The sequence below is a fragment of the Poromitra crassiceps genome (assembly GCF_964638095.1).
Source record: "Poromitra crassiceps genome assembly, chromosome: 21".
Classification (NCBI taxonomy): Eukaryota; Metazoa; Chordata; class Actinopteri; order Beryciformes; family Melamphaidae; genus Poromitra; species Poromitra crassiceps.
The window spans coordinates 14,916,716-14,940,807 of NC_139638.1; the positions used below are offsets into that span (position 1 = coordinate 14,916,716).

Consider the following 24,092-nt stretch of genomic DNA (forward strand, 5'->3'; position numbering starts at 1 on the left):
TGTTGTTTTTCAGCAACGCTAGCTAAGCTAACGCTAGTTTTTTTTAGCGCAGTTTTGACATGCGTGAACATTACGTGACCTCCACAGCTCAGCTGGTGACCTCTTCACGTAGTGACACCTGCCGGGCGCGTGCTGCACGTCAGCATTTAACTTTTTTTTTTTTTACCATCTTTCCGGCACACCCCTTGCAAACTTCTAAAGTTAGTTGTGAATGGGAATCATTGAATTATAGGGTTTCTTCTTATGTCTGTCAAACAGGTCTGGCACTTCTATTGCTTATTCAGCCAGCACAACTACGATGAAATGATTGGCTGCAGCAGAACAGCTGGTGAAGGTGAAGGTGAGCCCTGGAACCCATGTTGTTCAAGTCATTTGATAGCCATGAGTCATGCACACATTCACCTCCCTGCAGAGCACAAAACGCCTGTAATGTCGTTGTAAGACAGACTGGACTTATTGCTGCTGCCCGCTATGAGAAATAACTCACAAAGAAGAACCGACTGCAGGAAGAAGAACATATGAAACAGTGCGGTAGATTCAGCAGCACGAGGGGAAACGTGATGATGATGGTGTGCTGCTTGTTCACCTTGTGGATGGGAACTCTGCTCCAGTTTGCTCATGCAACGATCTACACCAACGACTGGGCTCTGAGAATCACCGGGGAGCGCGAGGCTGCAGACAGGATAGCAGAGAGATATGGATTTACTAACCTGGGCCAGGTGAGTGTGATGATGATGATGATGATGATGATGACGACGCACAGTGAAGAAGCCCAAACTTTAGGGACAGACTACCACTGTCTGCACCCATCAGTCTCTTTCATGTGTGGGAGGATAATAGTCTGAAAGTGTCGTTTTACAGCCAAACTGCCTCAGAAATATACCGTGAATAGGGAGATCTTCCACATTTTGAGTAGGCCTAGTAGCCCCTTTTTCTCAAAAATAATTATAATATACATAATTACATATTATTACATAATATATAGGCTATGTGTGTGTGTGTGTGTGTGTGTGTGTGTGTGTGTGTGTGTGTGTGTGTGTGTGTGTGTGTGTGTGTGCGTGTGTGTGTGTGTGTGTGTGTCCCATCTACATCTGTGTCATACAGGCTACAAAACATAAACACTTATTAGGATGGTAATTTCATTTTCAGTTAAAGTGCAAGGGATGTTCAGTGTGTTTATGAAGCCCAGCTAGGATACCAGCTAGCTGCCTGCCAAAACTGAAATAACCCAATCTAAATTCATCTCATGAAGACGGGCCAGGAGGCATGTTCATCCTCTTCAGGGAGTTAGGCTAAAGTCCATCTCTGCTAACAGTTTCACTCAGACTTGACAGAGACAGTCTGCCACTAAACCCAAAGCAAACAATCATAGTGTGTTTGTGTTGTGGGTGGTGTCATAGTGTATTTGTGTTGTGGGTGGTGGCATAGTGTATTTGTGTTGTGGGTGGTGTCATAGTGTATTTGTGTTGTGGGTGGTGGGTAGCAGAAAAAAAGTGGAGGAATATAATATGATATAAATAAGTTCTGCACGACATAGGCCTATTTGGCATTCAGGTGGTCATGTCGTAGTTAACTAGAAGCCACGATGTAGCTAATGCTAGCTAGTGAGACCGTTGGGAATATCAAAATGTTCCTCAGACATATTATAAGATGACTATGAAAAGCTATACACATGATACCACATCTAACTTGCTCATATTTAATAGCCCATAATAATTTCGTTGGTACTTACAATTATTAACTGTCCCAAAATTACAAAAAGTAACGATCCAAATTTGAGGTAACGGTCATAAGCTACTGCAAAATGTAGTAGTTGAACTACTAGTTTAATTAACGCTACACCCCCCCGACACTGTTATTATGGAAAGTCTCTTCTTCTGTGGCCGTCTGCATCACTTTTTATATCACAAGTCAGCAGGTCGCCATCTAGAGGCCCCCGCCTGTCCGGATGTCGTGCAGAGTGAGAGAATGATTCAACACTGTCTCCTCTCTGCCAAGTCTCACAGCTGTTCCCTCACCTCTCTCACCTCCCTCTGCTCCCCCATCAGCCTCATCTCATATTAGCAGAGTACTTGACCTTGTAGACTCAAGACTCAATAGTTCATTGTCATTTATGTTGCCAAGAATTTATGTGTGCCCATAATATACAGTACATAATATACATATATCCATTACTAATGACAGCAATAAATACATCAATCAATCAGACAAGACTAGTTAATAGACCTACAGGAGTGGGAAAAGTGTCAAGGGTCAGATTAAAAACGATCAGTAAAACCAATCAAATAGAAATAACGAGCTTTTGATTTGTAGAGCCGAGGCCTATAAAATTGTACACACGTACTGCCTTGTTAGGATAGGTGCTGTACAGAGATGGGGACTTGGACTTGAGACTTGGACTTGAGTCGCACTTAAGTCACACACACACAGTGACTCGAGACTTGACTTGAGACTCGTCCTCAAAGACTTGAGAGTTGACTTGGACTTGAGATTTGGGACTTATGAACAATCTTTATTTTTGTGTGTATTAACATTAAGGAGGTCTACTAATAATAATGTCATCTAATCAATGCTGATATTGTATGCTAATAGATAAAGGAGTGAGGATAATACAGTACATGCTTTGAATCCCTTAGTTTTAGCTATGCAGTGTTCTAAGCAGACTGGATGGCATGCAGCAGATGATAGAATGCTCATCCATAAGAGACTTGACGTGGACTTGTGACCAAAGACTTGAGACTTGACTTGGACTTGTAAAAAATGACTTGTGAGCATCTCTGGTGCTGTAAAGCGAGGGGTCTTGCTGCCTTGTTAGGATAGGTGCTGTAAAGCGAGGAGTCTTGTTAGGATAGGTGCTGTAAAGTGAGGGGTCTGATAGGTGCTGTAAAGCGAGGGGAGGTGCTGTAAAGTGAGGAGTCTGATAGGTGCTGTAAAGCGAGGGGTCTGATAGGTGCTGTAAAGTGAGGGGTCTGATAGGTGCTGTAAAGCGAGGGGTCTGATAGGTGCTGTAAAGCAAGGGGTCTGATAGGTGCTGTAAAGCGAGGAGTCTGATAGGTGCTGTAAAGCGAGGGGTCTGATAGGTGCCGTAAAGCGAGGGGTCTGATAGGTGCTGTAAAGCGAGGGGTCTGATAGGTGCTGTAAAGTGAGGGGTCTGATAGGTGCCGTAAAGCGTTACATTGCTGTAGTGCTGAGGTCACAACTTTAAACAAAGCCATCTGGGAATAAACTGATCATGTGACCATCATGTATTCTCATCATCCTCCACTGCAGTCAAGCTGTTTTATTGACCATCAGTACTTCTCTTCAGTTTTACAAACAGTCTTGCTTAGGCCTTGCTAACGTCGTCGCCATGGCGTTATGGTAAACCAGGGTGCACACACACACACACACACACACACGCGTGCACACACACACACACACACACACACACACACACACACACACACACACACACACACACACACTGGCTGGAGTCTTACGGCTCAGGTTGCCCTTGGCTGAAAAAGTATCAGTGGTGTAAGGTAGCCTCTTAATGAAAGATAGCAACACACTGGCTTTATAATTTAACAGCTGTTTAGTACAGTGACACATATGAGCAGCACACCTTCACCTGAACACAAAGAGGTTTGATAGGATTTGACATTTTGTTTTTGTCAGATTGGAGACCTGAAGAACTGTTATAGTTTTTGTTTTTGTCAGATTGGAGACCTGAAGAACTGTTATAGTTTTTGTTTTTGTCAGATTGGAGACCTGAAGAACTGTTATAGTTTTTGTTTTTGTCAGATTGGAGACCTGAAGAACTGTTATAGTTTTTGTTTTTGTCAGATTGGAGACCTGAAGAACTGTTATAGTTTTCACCACAGCGGCACGCTGAGACGCTCCACTGTGTCCAACAAAGAGGTGACTGTCCGCATCGCCAAGGAGACCAAGGTAACAGGATCCAGCCTGACGTGTCTTCAGACTCTGCTCGATTATTAATCAGCTGCATGACAGCCAGTACAACCCCCAACTTCCACAAATACACACACGCACGCACGCACACATACACACGCACGCGCACACACACACACACTAGAGCTGGGCTCGGGCTGAATTTTCCTTACCGAACCCGACCGAGCCCGTCACATTATTAGCCGAGCCCGGCCCGGCCCGACAGGTGTCAATTGATAATCTGTCCGAGCCCGGCCCGAACCCCCTCCCTGATTTTTTTTTTTCCCCTCGGAGCGCAGCGAGCGCATAATTCAATGAGTCTGTCCAGCCTATAAGTATAAACAGCCCTATATAATCCCAAACCAAAATCAGTCCTCGTAATTCAAAGCAGTCAATGATTAATACGTAATGTACAAAGCAAAGCACCAAACAGCCTAAAATTTGTGCGTGCCGTGCACTGCCCACACAGTTCCACATCGCTGAAAGAAGTACTGCACGGTGAGCCAACACGCAGCTGACTCCGGGCAGAGCAGCAGAGTGCATGTCTGGGCGTGTTTCATTCGATGCCTTCAGGTGCTTTCATTAACGTAGTAAATTAGCTCAGGAGCTGATGATAGATATATTTGAAGGCAAAAACAAGTGACTGATTACGTGACCGAGCCCGGCCCGAGCCCGAACGCGACTTCAATGTTTCTGTCCGAACCCGGCCCGTAAGTCGGGCCGGGTACGGGTTCCGAGTCCGACGGGCCGGGTAGCCCTGCTCTAACACACACACACATACACACACACACACGCACACACACACACACACACACACACACACACTCTATACATGCTCACACCCACTAACACATAGATGCCAAGACTTCATTTTCATAGTGCAACACAACACCCTTTATGCAGCAGTTGCATTTAAAGAACCATACCGGTGTTTCGTCTAGTGGAAATTCTAATTGGCTGGTAACTTTACAATCTAGCAGCCATATTGGCAGGTGGTCAAAAAAGTGAATTTCAAGCCCTGCAGGGAGAGCAGGTGGTGACATAGGAGTGAGTGAGAAAAGGATCAAATATTGGTGGTTAAGACTGAATAATGACATCACAACTGTTAATTTAAAATGAGTTATTCCTCTAAACCTGGCTTCAAATGCCCCAAATCTTTCACGCTGGCGCCGTTCGGCCCCTCAGCAGAATTTGGTAGCGAGGACATTTTTTTGTGATCCTCTCTATCATCAAAGTTCCTGGGTTACGGCATGACAATATTTGTTCGGCCCCCGGCAACAATGTGGGTTTCTCATGTGGCCCCCCCATGAAAACTAGCTGCCCACCACCCCTGATCTAAACCCTGTGTTGCTCTCTGGAGGTGGAGTGGCTCCAGCAGCAGGTGGTCCTGAGAAGAGCCAAGAGGAACTCCAGAGCCAGTCACATCTACTCCATCGACATCAAGACCAAACACATTCCCACCGTCCATCTCCCGTCCAACCACACCCACGCGCTGTACTTCAACGACCCACAGTGGAACAGCCTGTGGTACATCGTGAGTCCCATCTTCTTCTCTTTGTTCATTTCAAGTAAAAAAACACAAGACGCATAAAAAAACCCAGACAGACAAGAGCCCAAAATAGAGGCGTATTTATTCTCTTAATAGCCCGAGCTCGGGCTAAACTGATGTCCCCCCCTCTTGACTCCACAGCACTGCAGCGACGAGTCCAAAGCCTGCCAGTCTCACATGAACATCGAGGCGGCGTGGAGGAGAGGCTACACGGGGAAGGGTGTGGTGGTGTCTGTGCTGGATGACGGCATCGAGCGAGAGCATCCGGACCTCAAGCCAAATTATGTAAGTGCCTTCAGGGACGGGACTCGGGACGGCCTCGTTAATCATAAGCTATTTGGCCGAGCTCTCCGAGCGAGAGTGCGCCGCCCAGACAGATATCTGCAGGCAGAGCTTCTGGGCCAGAGGGTTGGAAAGGTCGACTTAAGAGAATTGGAATGGACATTAAATGCCTCATCCACTTTACTGTCTAGTTGACTGCTGAATAACGCTCTCTGCCATTCGTCTGCTGAATAACGCTCTCTGCCATTCGTCTGAGCAAATAGGAAGAGATGTGCATCTTGATGTGCTCTTACTATCTGTAGAGACAATGCGGAGCGCGTCGTCATTCAGAAACCACGCCCAAAACGGGGGGAAAACACAAACTCCCGTCCAATCCTGGCATTCTCCTATGTCGCGTGCATGGCCGGGGTGTTGCACAAAAAGATCATATATACGGAAGATGAACACTCCAACTTACTTCATTGACAGCAACATCCACATTTTTCTTCTCGCCTCTCGGGAGTACAAAAAAACTTTAACTGGCGATTTCTTACATTTGTTGTCTGCGCAGCCCCACCACACAACAGCTTTTAGCTATGTTTAATTCAAGGAAAATGACGCTGGTGTGTGGAAATGAACGGAGCTTTTCCCCCGTGATGGGAGTGGCCTATTTCATGCAGTGTCTCTATCCATCTGTTGCAGGACCCTCTCGCCAGTTACGATGTGAACGGGAAAGACCAAGACCCGTCTCCATACGATTCCAGTCAGAACTAGTCAGTACTTCTTACTTCTATAACACCGCTTGCTCTTTGCACCTGTTTCGCAGATCCCATTCCCTGTCGTCATTTCATATTGTCACGTTAATTCATGCATGCTTCTCCCCTCCCATTTTCGGCAATTGCGTGCATAATATGAATATGCATATTATACTGTACGCACCAGCCTGACTGATGTCTGCTCACTGGCTCGATGTAACACAAATAGCCTGTCTTCATGCATATGCATCTAACCTCCTGCTCTGTTCTTCTCCTCCTCCTCCTCTCTGGCAGCCATGGGACTGAGTGTGCGGGGATGGTTGCTGCTGCCGCAAATAACTCTCAGTGCACAGTGGGCGTGTCTTTCCATGCCCGGATAGGAGGTGAGTCAAATACCTCTCAGTGCACAGTGGGCGTGTCTTTCCACGCCCGGATAGGAGGTGAGTCAAATACCTCTCAGTGCACAGTGGGCGTGTCTTTCCACGCCCGGATAGGAGGTGAGTCAAATAACTCAGTGCACAGTGGGCGTGTCTTTCCACACCAGGATAGGAGGTGAGTCAAATACCTCTCAGTGCACAGTGGGCGTGTCTTTCCACGCCCGGATAGGAGGTGAGTCAAATAACCCTCAGTGCACAGTGGGCGTGTCTTTCCACGTCAGGATAGGAGGTGAGTCAAATAACTCTCAGTGCACAGTGGGCGTGTCTTTCCATGTCAGGATAGGAGGTGAGTCAAATAACTCTCAGTGCACAGTGGGCGTGTCTTTCCACGCCCGGATAGGAGGTGAGTCAAATAACTCTCAGTGCACAGTGGGCATGTCTTTCCACGCCCGGATAGGAGGTGAGTCAAATACCTCTCAGTGCACAGTGGGCGTGTCTTTCCACGCCCGGATAGGAGGTGAGTCCGTGTGACGGCTTCAAGCTTGAATTTGAAATTTTTCTTTATTTTTAATACAGGGACAGTGTACAAGAACATTAACCCTATAAAATAGGGAGAGATGCATCATACCAGGTTATAGCAGAAATGCTATTTTCCACCCGTAGTCCCTTGACGGCTGCAGGGCTCCTTGACGTCGGAGACGTCTCATCTAAAGGTTCTGATGTTTCCTTCTCCCTCTGTACCTGTAGGCATCCGTATGCTGGATGGAGATGTGACGGACACGGTGGAGGCCCAGGCGCTGAGCTTCAGACCGCAGCATATAGATATCTACTTAGCCAGCTGGGGGCCAGAGGATGACGGCACCACTCTGGAGGCTCCCGGGCCTCTGGCTCGTCTGGCTCTACAGAACGGCATTCAAATAGTGAGGGAAAGAGGGAGAGAGGAAAAGTGGAAGAATATGCGTGCAAGAAAGAAAAGAGAGAAAGAAAGAAAAAATGGCTTCCTTGCTGTGCGTGTTTGTGTATGTATGCATGAGGGATTGAAAGTATGAGAGGTGTGTATACATACGTACGTACGTGTGTGTGTGTGTGTGTGTGTGTGTGTGTGTGTGTGTGTGTGTGTGTGTGTGTGTGCACAAATATTAAACAAGTGTTGTTGTTTGTGATTGTGTCTCTCACCTCCGGCTGTATATTTACTTCAAGGGCTTGTCTTTATCTCCTTATCAATATGTAAATATGTCTTTATCTCCTTATCAATATGTAAATATGTCTTTATCTCCTTATCAATATGTAAATATGTCTGTATCTCCTTATCAATATGTAAATATCAATTGAATCTCTCCTGTCTGCTTCCCCGTATTCGTCTCAGGGCAGGCATGGGAGGGGCTCTGTCTTTGTCTGGGCGTCTGGGAATGGAGGGCGCAGAGGCGACCATTGCTCCTGTGACGGCTACACCAACAGCATCTACACCATCTCCATCAGCAGCAGCACCCAGGATGGAAGCAAGCCAGGTTACCTGGAGCAGTGCTCCTCCACCCTGGCTACAGCGTACAGCGGAGGAGGAGCAGAGCACTCCAGGATCGTGAGTCACATTAGAAATCGGCAGTATCCAGCTTATTTTTGAATGCCCCGCTGTCAAATAATCATGGCTGCAAGATCCGGTTTAGAACGTGACTGATTGTAAATGGTAAAATGGTAAATGGCCTGCATTTATATAGCGCTTTTATCCAAAACGCTTTACAGTCAGTAGGTACATTAACCCATTCACACACCGATGGCGGCAGGTTACCACGCAGGGTGCTGGCACACCATCAGGAGCAATTTGGGGTTCAGTATCTTGCCAAGGACACTTCGACATGCAGACTAGACTGGAGGAGGTGGGAATCGAACCACCGACCTCTTTTATCCAAAGCGATTAGTGGACGACCTGCTCTACCTCCTGAGCTACAGCCGCCCCATTGATTGTTGCAGCTTGCGCATTTCCTCGTTAAAACTCAATAAAAACACAGGAAATGGTCAAAGTTCAAGGTGTTTTCATTCGTAGATGTTGCATGGATAGGCACGCCCCCCCCCCCCCCCCCCCCCCACCCAAGGGATCAGCCGAGCTGCATTTTGGTCAACAAACCACGTCACTGGGTGGCAACGGCAATGGAACCCTATGCAGCCTGAGTTTGAGGTCTGACTCTAGCCGGCTGACCGTGTTTATAATTTAAAAACTGCGACAGTTCACACAACTTTAACACGACGTGCATATATTATACATCCAACTCTTGAGCTACTTCTGCTCTCACTCAGAATGTCAAAATATAAGTGATGTGATGTATACTTTTTGAGATATCAACGTTTGTTTGGCACAACTCGTACTAGTTAACTGCCACGGGGGTTACGCATTTTTGGGTGGCAGTGACGTCGCGCTGATTCGTCCTATTCACCTTATGTAGCCCCGCCCACTTGACCCAGTTGTGTTATGACTTCCTGTTCAAAACAGCGTCTGTTTTACCTGCTCACTAGTACTGTGCTGTCACAGGAAGTGTTCTGTTTTACCTGCTCACTAGTACTGTACTGTCACAGGAAGTGTTCTGTTTGACCTGCTCACTAGTACTGTGCTGTCACAGGAAGTGTTCTGTTTGACCTGCTCACTAGTACTGTGCTGTCACAGGAAGTGTTCTGTTTGACCTGCTCACTAGTACTGTGCTGTCACAGGAAGTGTTCTGTTTGACCTGCTCACTAGTACTGTGCTGTCACAGGAAGTGTTCTGTTTGACCTGCTCACTAGTACTGTACTGTCACAGGAAGTGTTCTGTTTGACCTGCTCACTAGTACTGTACTGTCACAGGAAGTGTTCTGTTTTACCTGCTCACTAGTACTGTACTGTCACAGGAAGTGTCAACACAATTGGAAGTCACTGGCCGAGCCCTGTGTTGGAACATAAGGTGGATAGAACCATAATACTCGTACTCCATGGACCCCCACCCCCTTCTTTTTGCATGCAAGAGATGATGCATATATGATTATATTGCCTGTTCTAGAGCTTTCTAGCACACATCAAACAGGCAACATGCGTCGCAAACTGCGGTAAAAACCCTGATTGAGACGCATATTCCGAATGCGCTGTATACATGATCAAAGAATCCTCAGAAAACCCGAATAATACTGGAATAACCCAGATGGAAAATGCTAAATTCGGAAAAAGGGCAAATTGGGAAAATGCAACTGGAATATGCTGTTTACATGACCCTTATCAAATTCAGAATATTGTCATTTTCCGAATAATAGTGGAATATTGTGTGCATGTAAACGTAGTCAGTGTTTCCTAGGTGATGATCACCATTGGCTGCTAGGTGATTACTACTGGTTGCTACAGTCGCGTGTTGCTAGTCACTTACTAGTTAGTAGTAGCCTACTGTAGATATTGGTAGCAGTTGAAGTCTGCCTAAACTGAAGAATAATACAGTATTAGATGAAAAAAGCTTTTTGCTGAAGCAAGCACACTAATAAATAGTCTGAATATGTGTGAGTGCTGCTGACTCCATTAAGGCCGTTCAGATACAAGATGAAAACATCTCTAATCATAAGAATGTGCTGTCCTGACATCCACAGGTGACCTTGGCTCTGAAGCAGGGCTGCAACAAAGATCATTCAGGGACCTCCGTCTCATCACCCATGGCTGCAGGTGTCATCGCTCTCACTTTGGATGCCAAGTAACCAGCTCTCCCACACTCACAATTTACACACAGTTTGTTTGTGTTTGACACTTCCTGTATGACCGGTCAGTTTGTTTGTGTCTGTATGACCGGTCAGTTTGTTTGTGTTTGACCCTTCCTGTATGACCAGTCAGTCAGTTTGTTTGTGTTTGACCCTTCCTGTATGACCGGTCAGTCAGTTTGTTTGTGTTTGACCCTTCCTGTATGACCGGTCAGTTAGTTTGTTTGTGTTTGACCCTTCCTGTATGACCGGTCAGTTAATTTCTTTGTGTTTGACACTTCCTGTATGACCGGTCAGTTAGTTTCTTTGTGTTTGACCCCTCCTCAGCCCCTTGCTTACTTGGAGAGATGTGCAGCACATTATCGTCCGGACGTCACAAGCAGATCATCTGAACGCTCCTGACTGGCACTTAAATGGGGCTGGATACCAGGGTATTTTTTATAATGCCATATATAACAGCTGTTTTCTCCTTTTCAATATTTACAATCACCAATAGTTTGAAGAAAAATGATAACCTTTGGATTTCATCTGATCAAATCTTATGATAGTCAAGAAGATGAGCTCAGATCAGATCGACTATAGAAAAGCATATTTTGGTCAATGTTCTCTCAGCACGTTTTGGGAAAGCTATAAAACAGCAAGCGCACAAACTAATGAGATATGGTGACTCTGAGCACAACGCTGATAAACGCCCACAAAGTCCCAGGAGTCTGTAAAGTCTTTTATGAGCTACAGTGACTTTTATGTCCTAGCTAATTTATCGTGTGTGTGTGTGTGTGTGTGTGTGTGTGTGTGTGTGTGTGTGTGTGTGTGTTTCTGTCAGTGAGCCATCTGTACGGCTTTGGCCTTCTGGATGCGGAGAGCATGGTGAAGGAGGCGGAGCAGTGGAGACAAGTCCCGCCCCAACGCATGTGCGAGGAGGAGGCTCATCCCATCCCGCTCAGCAGGTAGCGCGCTAACTGCACCGCCCACCACCTGACAGTTGTGAAGGCATCTCTTTGAATTAGCATTTCCCTGGATTCCTCTGCTTTTTATCACACACCTACTCTATTTCTGTCTTCGTCTCTGATGTGGCTCCTTCCTCTCACACTCACTCTCAGGGGTGTCGGCTTTTTATTGCTGCTTTTTCACTAACTGTCACTCTTGATCCGACTCTTCTCTTTGCCACTCAGCTTGTGTCTCTCTGGTGTTGTCTTGTCCACAGAGCTATCTGCCCAGGCTCTGTGCTCAGGTCTGTGTGTCTCTCTGGTGTTGTCTTGTCCACAGAGCTATCTGCCCAGGCTCTGTGCTGAGGTCTGTGTGTGTCTCTGGTGTTGTCTTGTCCACAGAGCTATCCGCCCAGGCTCTGTGCTCAGGTCTGTGTGTGTCTCTGGTGTTGTCTTGTCCACAGAGCTATCTGCCCAGGCTCTGTGCTCAGGTCTGTGTGTGTCTCTGGTGTTGTCTTGTCCACAGAGCTATCTGCCCAGGCTCTGTGCTGAGGTCTGTGTGTGTCTCTGGTGTTGTCTTGTCCACAGAGCTATCCGCCCAGGCTCTGTGCTCAGGTCTGTGTGTCTCTCTGGTGTTGTCTTGTCCACAGAGCTATCCGCCCAGGCTCTGTGCTGAGGTCTGTGTGTGTCTCTGGTGTTGTCTTGTCCACAGAGCTATCCGCCCAGGCTCTGTGCTGAGGTCTGTGTGTGTCTCTGGTGTTGTCTTGTCCACAGAGCTATCTGCCCAGGCTCTGTGCTCAGGTCTGTGTGTCTCTGGTGTTGTCTTGTCCACAGAGCTATCTGCCCAGGCTCTGTGCTCAGGTCAGTGTGTGTCTCTGGTGTTGTCTTGTCCACAGAACTATCTGCCCAGGCTCTGTGCTCAGGTCTGTGTGTCTCTGGTGTTGTCTTGTCCACAGAGCTATCCGCCCAGGCTCTGTGCTCAGGTCTGTGTGTCTCTGGTGTTGTCTTGTCCACAGAGCTATCCGCCCAGGCTCTGTGCTCAGGTCCGTGCACGAGAGCACAGGCTGCTCTGCTGCAGCCCTGCAGCACCTGGTTTACGTGGAGCACGTGGTCGTCCGTGTTACCATCGTTCACGGTCGCCGTGGCGACCTCTCCATCACGCTCACGTCACCTTCAGGCACCACGTCTCAGCTGCTAGCTAACAGGTACATCACCCTCAGGCACCACGTCTCAGCTGCTAGCTAACAGGTACATCACCCTCAGGCACCACGTCTCAGCTGCTAGCTAACAGGTACATCACCCTCAGGCACCACGTCTCAGCTGCTAGCTAACAGGTACATCACCCTCAGGCACCACGTCTCAGCTGCTAGCTAACAGGTACATCACCCTCAGGCACCACGTCTCAGCTGCTAGCTAACAGGTACATCACCCTCAGGCACCACGTCTCAGCTGCTAGCTAACAGGTACATCACCCTCAGGCACCACGTCTCAGCTGCTAGCTAACAGGTACATCACCCTCAGGCACCACGTCTCAGCTGCTAGCTAACAGGTATATCACCCTCAGGCACCACGTCTCAGCTGCTAGCTAACAGGTACATCACCCTCAGGCACCACGTCTCAGCTGCTAGCTAACAGGTACATCACCCTCAGGCACCACGTCTCAGCTGCTAGCTAACAGGTACATCACCTTCAGGCACCACATCTCAGCTGCTAGCTAACAGGTACATCACCCTCAGGCACCACGTCTCAGCTGCTAGCTAACAGGTAGGGGTGGGGGGAAAAATCGATTCACCTAAGTATCGCGATTTTTAATGTCACGATTTTTTTAATCAATCTTTTATTCCAGAATCGATAATCGCAAAAAAAAATTTTTTTTTTTTTTTTTTTTTTTTTTTGTGCTTGCAGTCAGGCCACTCACTGAACAGCAGGCCAGGCGCCGCCTACTGGTTTAGTAGTGGTTTTATTACTTTATTAGTTAGTCTGAAGTAATAATTACACTTCAGGGTTAAAGTGGGTGCATCTCATTGTAAAATTGGACTTCAAACGGCCCAAATCTGGCTTCAAACGGCCCAAATTGGGCTTCAAACGGCCCAAACTTCACGCGCGTCGGCCCATATCGGCCTGGCCTGCTTGGTATCTAATGCCCAGCCTGAATTATGACCCCAGGCCGCCCCTGTTTTTAACTATATCGCCCAGCCCTACTCATGATATATAACATACAGTCTCTAGTGTATGATTAAACTTTTCCCATGTTCTAATCTAGTGTAAAAAAGCAAACAAACTGAAAAAATAAAAGAAAAAAATAAACAAAAATCGCAATAAATCGTAATATCGAATCGCAATAATCGTAGAATCGCAATACTTAAGAATCGCAATATAAATTGAATCGGCACCCAAGAATCGTGATAGTATCGAATCGGGAGATAAGTGAATCGCCACAGCCCTACTAACAGGTACATCACCCTCAGGCACCACGTCTCAGCTGCTAGCTAACAGGTACATCACCCTCAGGCACCACGTCTCAGCTGCTAGCTAACAGGTACATCACCCTCAGGCACCACGTCTCAGCTGCTAGCTAACAGGTACATCACCTTCAGGCACCACGTCTCAGCTGCTAGCTAACAGGTACATCACCTTCAGGCACCACGTAACATAGAACACCACACCCTCTTAGAATTAAGGTGTGGACACCCGACTACGTCGCTCCACTCCCTTAAAGGAACACACCTACCGTACTGTACATTCTGGGGAGATTTTGGCTATTTGCCATATTCCCGATAGTAAGATGAGAAGATAGATGGCCTTCTCTTCTCTGTGTAGTAGAAAAGTAACAACACACAAAGTCTCGTAATGTTGCATTATTAATATTTCATAACGGGGTGAATGCACCAGTCAAAACATGTAGCTACATCAGAGCACGAGTCACAACATGTAGCTACATCAGAGCACGAGTCACAACATGTAGCTACATCACGAGTCACAACATGTAGCTACATCACGAGTCACAACATGTAGCTACATCACGAGTCACAACATGTAGCTACATCAGAGCACGAGTCACAACATGTAGCTACATCAGAGCACGAGTCACAACATGTAGCTACATCAGAGCACGAGTCACAACATGTAGCTACATCACGAGTCACAACATGTAGCTACATCACGAGTCACAACATGTAGCTACATCACGAGTCACAACATGTAGCTACATCAGAGCACGAGTCACAACATGTAGCTACATCAGAGCACGAGTCACAACATGTAGCTACATCAGAGCACGAGTCACAACATGTAGCTACATCAGAGTAATGTTGCATTATTAATATTTCATAACGGGGTGAATGCACGAGTCACAACATGTAGCTACATCAGAGCACGAGTCACAACATGTAGCTACATCAGAGCACGAGTCACAACATGTAGCTACATCAGAGCACGAGTCACAACATGTAGCTACATCAGAGCACGAGTCACAACATGTAGCTACATCAGAGCACCAGTCACAACATGTAGCTACATCAGAGCACGAGTCACAACATGTAGCTACATCAGAGCACCAGTCACAACATGTAGCTACATCAGAGCACGAGTCACAACATGTAGCTACATCAGAGCACGAGTCACAACATGTAGCTACATCACGAGTCACAACATGTAGCTACATCAGAGCACGAGTCACAACATGTAGCTACATCAGAGCACGAGTCACAACATGTAGCTACATCACGAGTCACAACATGTAGCTACATCAGAGCACCAGTCACAACATGTAGCTACATCAGAGCACGAGTCACAACATGTAGCTACATCAGAGCACCAGTCACAACATGTAGCTACATCAGAGCACGAGTCACAACATGTAGCTACATCAGAGCACGAGTCACAACATGTAGCTACATCACGAGTCACAACATGTAGCTACATCAGAGCACGAGTCACAACATGTAGCTACATCAGAGCACGAGTCACAACATGTAGCTACATCACGAGTCACAACATGTAGCTACATCAGAGCACGAGTCACAACATGTAGCTACATCAGAGCACGAGTCACAACATGTAGCTACATCACGAGTCACAACATGTAGCTACATCAGAGCACCAGTCACAACATGTAGCTACATCAGAGCACGAGTCACAACATGTAGCTACATCAGAGCACCAGTCACAACATGTAGCTACATCAGAGCACGAGTCACAACATGTAGCTACATCAGAGCACGAGTCACAACATGTAGCTACATCAGAGCACGAGTCACAACATGTAGCTACATCAGAGCACCAGTCACAACATGTAGCTACATCAGAGCGTTTTGGAGCTGTTGGGATGTGTATTTGGTGACTTAACGGGGGTAGAATACCATTCAATGTGCTAAGCTACCTAGGTGGAGGGGCGGGTCACCAGTTTTCTACTACAGAGACTCCTACATTTCTTTATAATAACCTATATTTATAGCTCAAGTACTCACACACTCCACTAGAGGGGCAAGTGGTGGTCTGATAACTCTACCCTTCTAAGTCCAATTATGTGAAGAGGGCTGTATTTTATAGAGCAGTCGTATCGTGGAACAGCCTTCTGGGTAATGTGCACTACATCAAAGGATAGGCTCGCTTCAAAAGGAATCTTAGACTTCACACACACACACATACAATAAATATCATATTTTAGCCCGCAGGCTAGCTTTGTGCTTGCAGATCTTGCTACATTGTTTTATCTGGTTCTAAATTAGCATAGTTTTCTTTTCTCTTTTCTTATTGTGAGGCATGTTTTTATGATGCACCTTTTTGAGTATATTCTATTTATATATTCTATTTGTATATTATATCAGATGTGATACATATTTTTGTGTATATCCTATTGATTGTCTGTTACGTCATGTATATTGTGGTCTTGGAGCCCAGGAAGAGACTCGCTGTCATCTTGGCATCAGCTAACAGGGATCCGTTTGAATAAACTAATAAACGACACGCACAGAGAAGAGAAGCGCGTCTAAATTATCTCCTCGTCTTACAAAAAAGGCAAATCTCCCGAAAGTGTTTCCGTGTTGCTTTGAAGCTTCATAGTCTCCACCTCATCTGCGAGCATTCATTCAGAGTATTTAGTGAAGAGCTTCCATGCTCTTAAACTCAACTCACTGTGATGGATTCATCTGCTGCTGCACCGCGCGGCCGCGCCTCCATTAGAAAGAAAGAGCAGATTCTGCCAAACACAGCTTGGTCGTTTGCAACAATGATGCTCAAGTTTGCAGAAGCAAAAGCTAATTCATGGGAACGAGTATCTGGGCGAGCTTCTGGCAATCTTTTCATTCCTGTCAATTTGCCCCTAGTGGTGAACATTGGCTAACTTGGGGCAAACTCTGCCACGCTAAAAATACGCCACAAATTATAGCTAGCTTGGGCAAGATGGAACCAATTCTTTCATTTTTGTTTGGCAATGCAATATAAAACAATTGAATGAGCATGATTAAGCCTTATTTTTATTTTTTTCCGAGGACTATATAATAGTTCGGGGGGGAGGACTATTGAGGACTATAGAGGACTATTAGGACTATAGTCATTAAAGCCACTCTTTGTGTTCAGGCCTCTGGACGACTCCGCTGAGGGATTTAACAACTGGGAGTTTATGACAACCCACTGCTGGGGAGAGGCAGCGGCGGGGGAATGGAGTTTGGAAATCCAAGATACTCCCTCTCAGAGGAGAAACGGCACTGAACTAGGTCTGCTCTTTTCTCTTTGTATCATCTCAGTATTATTTTAGCAAAAGACATGAGACATCAAGTTGAACAGCAGCTAAGATACAGTCCAGGTCTCCTGAGACCAGCCTGTTACTCTCTTCTATCTCTGTGTTATTTGATAGGGGCGCTGAAGGAGTGGTCCCTGGTGCTTTACGGCACGTCGGAGGAGCCGTATCCCATCATGCACCGCGAGCAAGCCCGCTCAGCGGAGATGCCCATGGATATAGACCCCACCGAAGAATACAGTGGTGAGTCACCCACTCCACACTGCTCCTTGTCCCAGTGAAGAATACAGTGGTGAGTCACCCACTCCACACTGCTCCTTGTCCCAGTGGAGAATACAGTGGTGAGTCACCCACTCCACACTACTCCTTGTCCCAGTGAAGAATACAGTGGTGAGTCACCCACTCCACACTACTCCTTGTCCCAGTGGAGAATACAGTGGTGAGTCACCCACTCCACACTACTCCTTGTCCCAGTGAAGAATACAGTGGTGAGTCACCCACTCCACACTGCTCCTTGTCCCAGTGAAGAATACAGTGGTGAGTCACCCACTCCACACTGCTCCTTGTCCCAGTGAAGAATACAGTGGTGAGTCACCCACTCCACACTGCTCCTTGTCCCAGTGAAGAATACAGTGGTGAGTCACCCACTCCACACTGCTCCTTGTCCCAGTGAAGAATACAGTGGTGAGTCACCCACTCCACACTACTCCTTGTCCCAGTGGAGAATACAGTGGTGAGTCACCCACTCCACACTACTCCTTGTCCCAGTGGAGAATACAGTGGTGAGTCACCCACTCCACACTACTCCTTGTCCCAGTGAAGAATACAGTGGTGAGTCACCCACTCCACACTGCTCCTTGTCCCAGTGGAGAATACAGTGGTGAGTCACCCACTCCACACTGCTCCTTGTCCCAGTGGAGAATACAGTGGTGAGTCACCCACTCCACACTACTCCTTGTCCCAGTGGAGAATACAGTGGTGAGTCACCCACTCCACACTGCTCCTTGTCCCAGTGGAGAATACAGTGGTGAGTCACCCACTCCACACTGCTCCTTGTCCCAGTGAAGAATACAGTGGTGAGTCACCCACTCCACACTGCTCCTTGTCCCAGCGGAGACCCCGCCCACAGTATGACCCCGCCCACAGTGAGACCCCGCCCACAGCTAAGTGTTGCGTTAGCTGCTTTTCCCTCTCAATGGGGAAATGGAATAGGGAGTCTACATGGCTTCCTTGTTGTTGCCATGATGATGAAGATGCGTTGACTCTGAGTGTGTTTGCCCTTGCAGGACCCTGCGACCCAGAATGCAGTGACGATGGTTGCGAGGGGCCCGGCCCCCAGCAGTGTGTCATGTGTTTACATGTTTTTCTCAAGTTCAAGAACAACACAAGGTTAGAGTGATCTCTCTCACACACACACACACACACACACACACACACACACACACACACACACACACGCATGCAGTGTAGAGTACTTTTAATACATAGATTCTAGAGCAGTGTTTTTCAACCTTTTAGAGTGATCACACACACAGTGTAGAGTAGTCTGAATACATAGATTCTAGAGCAGTGTTTTTCAACCTTTTCTTGTACCAAGGCACACTTTCAACATTGAAAAAAATCCCACAGCACACCTCCACCCCAAATGTTAACAAAACAAAATGAAATGAAATATAGTAGCATCATAGTATGTTCTTTTGATCCCTGTTGTAGTGGGTTCTTCATCTGGCTCAGGTCTGGAAGGACTTTGATCCAGAGGCTGTATATTTTTCATCTTCACATATTGATCCATCCTTGTTGTTAGCATTGTCGCTTGTTCTGACCGCGTCTACCTGCATCTCTTCCTATTGTTATCCTATTCTTTGAAATCAACAAGGTTACATCATTAGGCTACTAATTGCACTACTGCGGTAGCACTCAACGAGAGCTGTATGAAATCAGCTGCTAGGTTTGGCGCAACTTAACATTCATTTTTAAATTTTATGGACCAATAAGTGAAATTGGACAATTTCCCATGGCACACCTGACGATCTGTCACGGCACACTAGTGTGCAGTGGTTGAAAAACACTGATCTAGAGGACACTCTACAATATGGTAATACTGTAGCGAGACAGCCTATGGCACATGCAAATGTGCAATTAAAAATACTAATTTATTCCACATGTTTAAACACCTTTCCATGCCAAAACATGCTTCATAAAGATTCCATAGGGCTGCATGCCTGAAGAATATACGATAAGAAGTCCATGCATTATGGAAGCATACAGGTTTCACTTCGCCACTCAAAGATAGTTGATGAATGTGGACCCAGATCCTCATTTCCTCTGCTATCTGTCAAGACCGAGGCCAACCTCTCTCTATCCAATAGGATGTGTGTATCAGTCTCTCTCTATCCAATAGGATGTGTGTATCAGTCTCTATCCAATAGGAAGTGTGTATCAGTGTCTCTCTCTGTCCAATAGGATGTGTGTATCAGATTGTCCAGCGGGCTTCTGGGGTGACCGCCGGCGCTGTAAGAGGTGCTATTCGTCCTGTGAGAGCTGCACTGGGAGTCGAAGTGACCAGTGCACCTCCTGTCAACCTGGTCGTCACCTGACCGAGGAGACCAATAGCTGCACTGCTAGCTGCGGGGAGAACTACTACCTCGACTATGGTTCGATTTCTTTTCTGCATTCCAGCCATTCTCTGACAAGTTTGTTTTGTCAAAATAGTTTGTGATCACTCTTAATTAATTAGATTGAGAAGTGAATCTTGGACGATCCGGCCCTATGCATATATTACTATTATGATTATATTACAGAGAGGCTGTTTGAAAACAGCCTAGCTAATGAATAGTCTGTTTATGTAAGTGCAGTCGAAGTGTGTGTGTGTGTGTGTGTGTGTGTGTGTGTGTGTGTGTGTGTGTGTGTGTGTGTGTGTGTGTGTGTGTGAGTAAGATTGATGAATGGCTCTGATGTGTATGTGTGTGTGTGTGTGTGTGTGTGTGTATTGTTTGATTTCCCCACAGATGCCAATACGTGCAGAAAGTGCAGTGAAAGCTGCTTGAAGTGCACCTCTTACAGCATCTGCACAGAATGCAAACCAGGCACAAGGTGAAAGACATGATCTGATGCTGCTGGTTAAACACTGCTCCTTCCCTCCCAGCCAGTGAAAAGACTGATTCTCCCTCCGCCCATTCAGAACAATTAGAAAAAGCCCACTCTGCATTCCAATCACATTCAGAACAATTAGAAAAAGCCCACTCTGCATTCCAATCACATTCAGAACAATTAGAAAAAGCCCACTCTGCATTCCAATCACTGAAAGTATAATGTTGAGTTGGACGTTTTCCGGAATACAATGTTCACTGAGTCAGTGGCCCCGAGTGCGTGTAGTGCTGTGCAGTGGCTCGGAAAACTGAGCCTGCAGTCTAATGGAAATGAGTCCTCGTCACGGTGTCACGTGATTGGCTGTGTGTGTGTCTCACGGTGTCATATGATTGGCTGTGTGTGTGTCACGGTGTCATATGATTGGCTGTGTGTGTGTCACGGTGTCATATGATTGGCTGTGTGTGTGTCACGGTGTCACATGATTGGCTGTGTGTGTGTCACGGTGTCACGTGATTGGCTGTGTGTGTGTGTCATGGTGTCACATGATTGGCTGTGTGTGTGTGTGTCACGGTGTCATATGATTGGCTGTGTGTGTCCCGGTGTCACATGATTGGCTGTGTGTGTGTCACGGTGTCACGTGATTGGCTGTGTGTGTCACGGTGTCATATGATTGGTTGTGTGTGTCACGGTGTCACGTGCTCTCTCCGCCCCCTCTTCAGTCTGCAGGGGAACCGGTGCCAGCGGAGCTGTGCGCCAGGATTCTATCACGACGAGCAGGAGAGCAGCTGCACACCGTGCCACAAGGCCTGCGCCACCTGCGCAGGTGAGGTCAGAGGTCAAAGTGTCAGGGCAGGGTCAGCGCTCCTGAACTGTACCCAAACGTCCTGCCTCGTGTTCAAATGTCATTGATGTGTCCATCTACATAGAGCCAGGCAATAATTCCATATGATCATTTATCGTCTTGCAGTGGAATCATAAAGTGATATATTATGATATGGTGACAGACAATAATCTGCTGTCTAAATTGATAAGGACATTTTATGTAACACTTTAGATTAGGGAACACATATTAACGTGAACACATATTACACATTGATCACATATTAACATATTAGCTAATGCATTTTCCCCTCCATAGTGTAATCATTGTGCTCAATATGTAATACTAGCACCTTATAAGCCCCACACTGAGCAAAGCACACTAAAAGCCAGATATGTGCAGCAACTTCCTTGCCGACTGTACCGCAAGGATGACATATTTTTGTAGGCCAACCCAGAAGTCATGCACTTCCTGGTTCCCTCGTAATCGAGGTCAATGTTTTTTTTGGTATTTTCTTTTGTGTGGGGATTTTGGTTAGATGCCTCATTTGCACAAAACACTCTTAAATCTTCTCCTTGAGGTTAGACATTTTAAGGAAAACATAAGCACAAGATTTAAGGGTGTTTTGTGCAACCGATTTTATTTTATGGACACTTTAACTCTGACTCTAAGGAAAATCTGAACTTAAGGTGCTTTTTGCAACCAGCCCCAGAGTTTTGTTTACGAACAAAAACTTGTTTATGAACGTCAATTTGTCTATTTAACATGTGATTTTGCACAATAACAATACCGTGATAATCAATATTAGAAAATAAATCATTACGCTTATCACCCAGCCCTACATCTACATCAAACAAATGGGTATGTTTCCGTATGATGTGCATCAGGTGCGGGTGTGGAAGCATGTAAGCGTTGTGCAGAAGGCTACTTGATGGAGGAGTGGAGGTGTGTGCCGTCCTGCAGTGCTGGCTTCTCTGCCACAGAGCCCAGCCCACAGAGCGCTGACGGCCACAGGGTGTGTAGGAGGTGAGCTCACTGGTGCAGCTCCACGTGTGGGTGCTTTGTTTATCTGCTGATGGCAGGCCTTATTCTGCTGGTTGGCTTCGGAGTGTGCGTGTGTTGTGTGTGTGTGTGCGTGTGCGTGTGTGTGTGTGTGCGCGCGCGTGTGTGTGTGTGTGGTCTTTGTATGTGTGTGTGTCTTTGTGTACATGTGTGCATTTGTTACAGCTCTGTGCTTTCCTCCTCAGGTGTGACGCCAGCTGTCTCACCTGTGTGGGGCAGAGTCGGGGAAACTGCAGCAGCTGTTCCAGTGGCCACCGCCTCCGGGACGGAGTGTGTGTGGTTAGCACTGTGTGTGGAGACGGTCAGTCATCCACATTCTCTTTCCATTTCATGTCAGCTCACTGGCACAGTCTCTAGGCCTCTATAAATATCATGCAACCTGGATCAACTATGTTAGTGCTTATTTTTCTAACGGCCGGCTTTAATGGCGGAAATTAGAACGTTTTGTTTCAAAAAGAAATATCAACCATTAAAAAAGAAAATACACCCACTCTCCTTGACTGCTGGGCTGGCATGGATGTTAAAGTCAAGCTGAACCCAAGAATGACTTTTCTTTTCTTTTAGTTCAAATACCTGGGTATGCAGTGCACCTATTTAATAATGTATGCAAAACAAATCACAACAATCTAATTTCTTTAGTTTTTCCACACTTTTTCACATCAAAAGTTCGTATTTCAAGATTTCATTGATAACAGTAATGTACAGTTTGCTGACGTCACCTAGTACTATCAAATTTCTACCCCATTTCAACCAATCATATCACGACATGCAGCTGTCAATCAAATCTTCATTTCTGGATAATTTTCTCTTCCAAATGAAGTCGAAAATGGCGCCTAGTGCCTGTCATCTGGCAGAATTCCTATCCCATAAACTAACTACTAACTTGGCCAATTGTTAGAAACATGGATAAAAAACAAAAACTATAATCTCTAAGAATGCAAAGAAATGTAACTGGCTCGTTAAAACGCACATTCCAGGGATATTGTATCGTTATAGCAGCGATAATGGCGCGCGCATCCGAGAGCTTGGTTGTCAGGGGTCGCACCTCGGATATTCCAGGCCGACGTGCTGCACTCTCCGCTCGGCAACACGAAGGCAGCTGGCTGCCTGCGGCTCGCTGAGCTCCACTCCTCCCGTCAAAAGGCTCTTCCCGAGGGGAGCGCCACAACACACTGAATCCCACTCGATTTGGAGGCGGAACACGCCAGGATTGGCCAAAGCCCAATCCAGTCCCCAGAATTGTCAAATAAAATCATCGACATGATACTATGACCCGTCTCTCAACCTGTCATCTTAGACAAACTATGTTTTCAGTCTGAAACGGACTCATTATGCACGTGACAAACAGGTTCAGTTCCACTTTAAGAAGAATAAGCATATTAGTAGTACTGAAGTTAGCAGTTATATGAAGACATTTGCTTATGAAATTATTTTTGTGAGAATCATTTATACTGTATTTTTCAAATATTGCCTGATTAATTCCAGATAGCATCCCCCCCCCAAGATATTTTAGAAACAGCTCATTCAATATACATTAATAATATTGAATAATGTTTCATAAGTTATATGGAAATGTATAAAACGGCTATCTCAAATCAAGCAATCTGATTGGTTCACAGCCATGGTATATTGACCATATACCACGTCTATGACGTTATTCCTTTGCACAATTCAGTATCACTCCGTGTCTGAGAAGGGTGTTCAAGCTCGTTCAAGCAACGCTGCAGACCGCTTTGTAATTACCAACTAGTAGTAATTAGCAACTAGTCTCAAAACACCAGTGAATAACTGAAACACTTACTGTAGCAATTGTAAACATGTACAAGTATTTTTTTTTTCAATGGTAAAAATCATTTTGAAATCTGTTGTTCAGTTGTTGAG

The 24,092-nt window shown here is 46.2% G+C and overlaps 1 protein-coding gene across 1 annotated transcript in view; it reads left to right on the top strand.

Moving 5' to 3' along the window:
* Positions 1–593: 593 nt before the first annotated feature.
* Positions 594–24,092, top strand: part of pcsk5a (proprotein convertase subtilisin/kexin type 5a) — a gene marked incomplete at both ends in the record, with an annotated part of 51,538 nt that continues 28,039 nt past the window's right edge. The window contains 20 exons of the mRNA XM_083657334.1: positions 594–719; positions 3,826–3,930; positions 5,291–5,464; positions 5,621–5,764; positions 6,443–6,513; positions 6,790–6,878; positions 7,620–7,792; positions 8,239–8,451; positions 10,469–10,569; positions 10,901–11,004; positions 11,397–11,520; positions 12,516–12,704; positions 17,080–17,216; positions 17,357–17,482; positions 18,526–18,628; positions 19,703–19,893; positions 20,248–20,332; positions 21,049–21,152; positions 22,037–22,175; positions 22,397–22,512. Of these exons, the coding sequence (XP_083513460.1) occupies positions 594–719; positions 3,826–3,930; positions 5,291–5,464; positions 5,621–5,764; positions 6,443–6,513; positions 6,790–6,878; positions 7,620–7,792; positions 8,239–8,451; positions 10,469–10,569; positions 10,901–11,004; positions 11,397–11,520; positions 12,516–12,704; positions 17,080–17,216; positions 17,357–17,482; positions 18,526–18,628; positions 19,703–19,893; positions 20,248–20,332; positions 21,049–21,152; positions 22,037–22,175; positions 22,397–22,512 (2,614 nt within the window). The remainder of the gene's footprint in view (positions 720–3,825; positions 3,931–5,290; positions 5,465–5,620; positions 5,765–6,442; positions 6,514–6,789; positions 6,879–7,619; positions 7,793–8,238; positions 8,452–10,468; positions 10,570–10,900; positions 11,005–11,396; positions 11,521–12,515; positions 12,705–17,079; positions 17,217–17,356; positions 17,483–18,525; positions 18,629–19,702; positions 19,894–20,247; positions 20,333–21,048; positions 21,153–22,036; positions 22,176–22,396; positions 22,513–24,092) is intronic.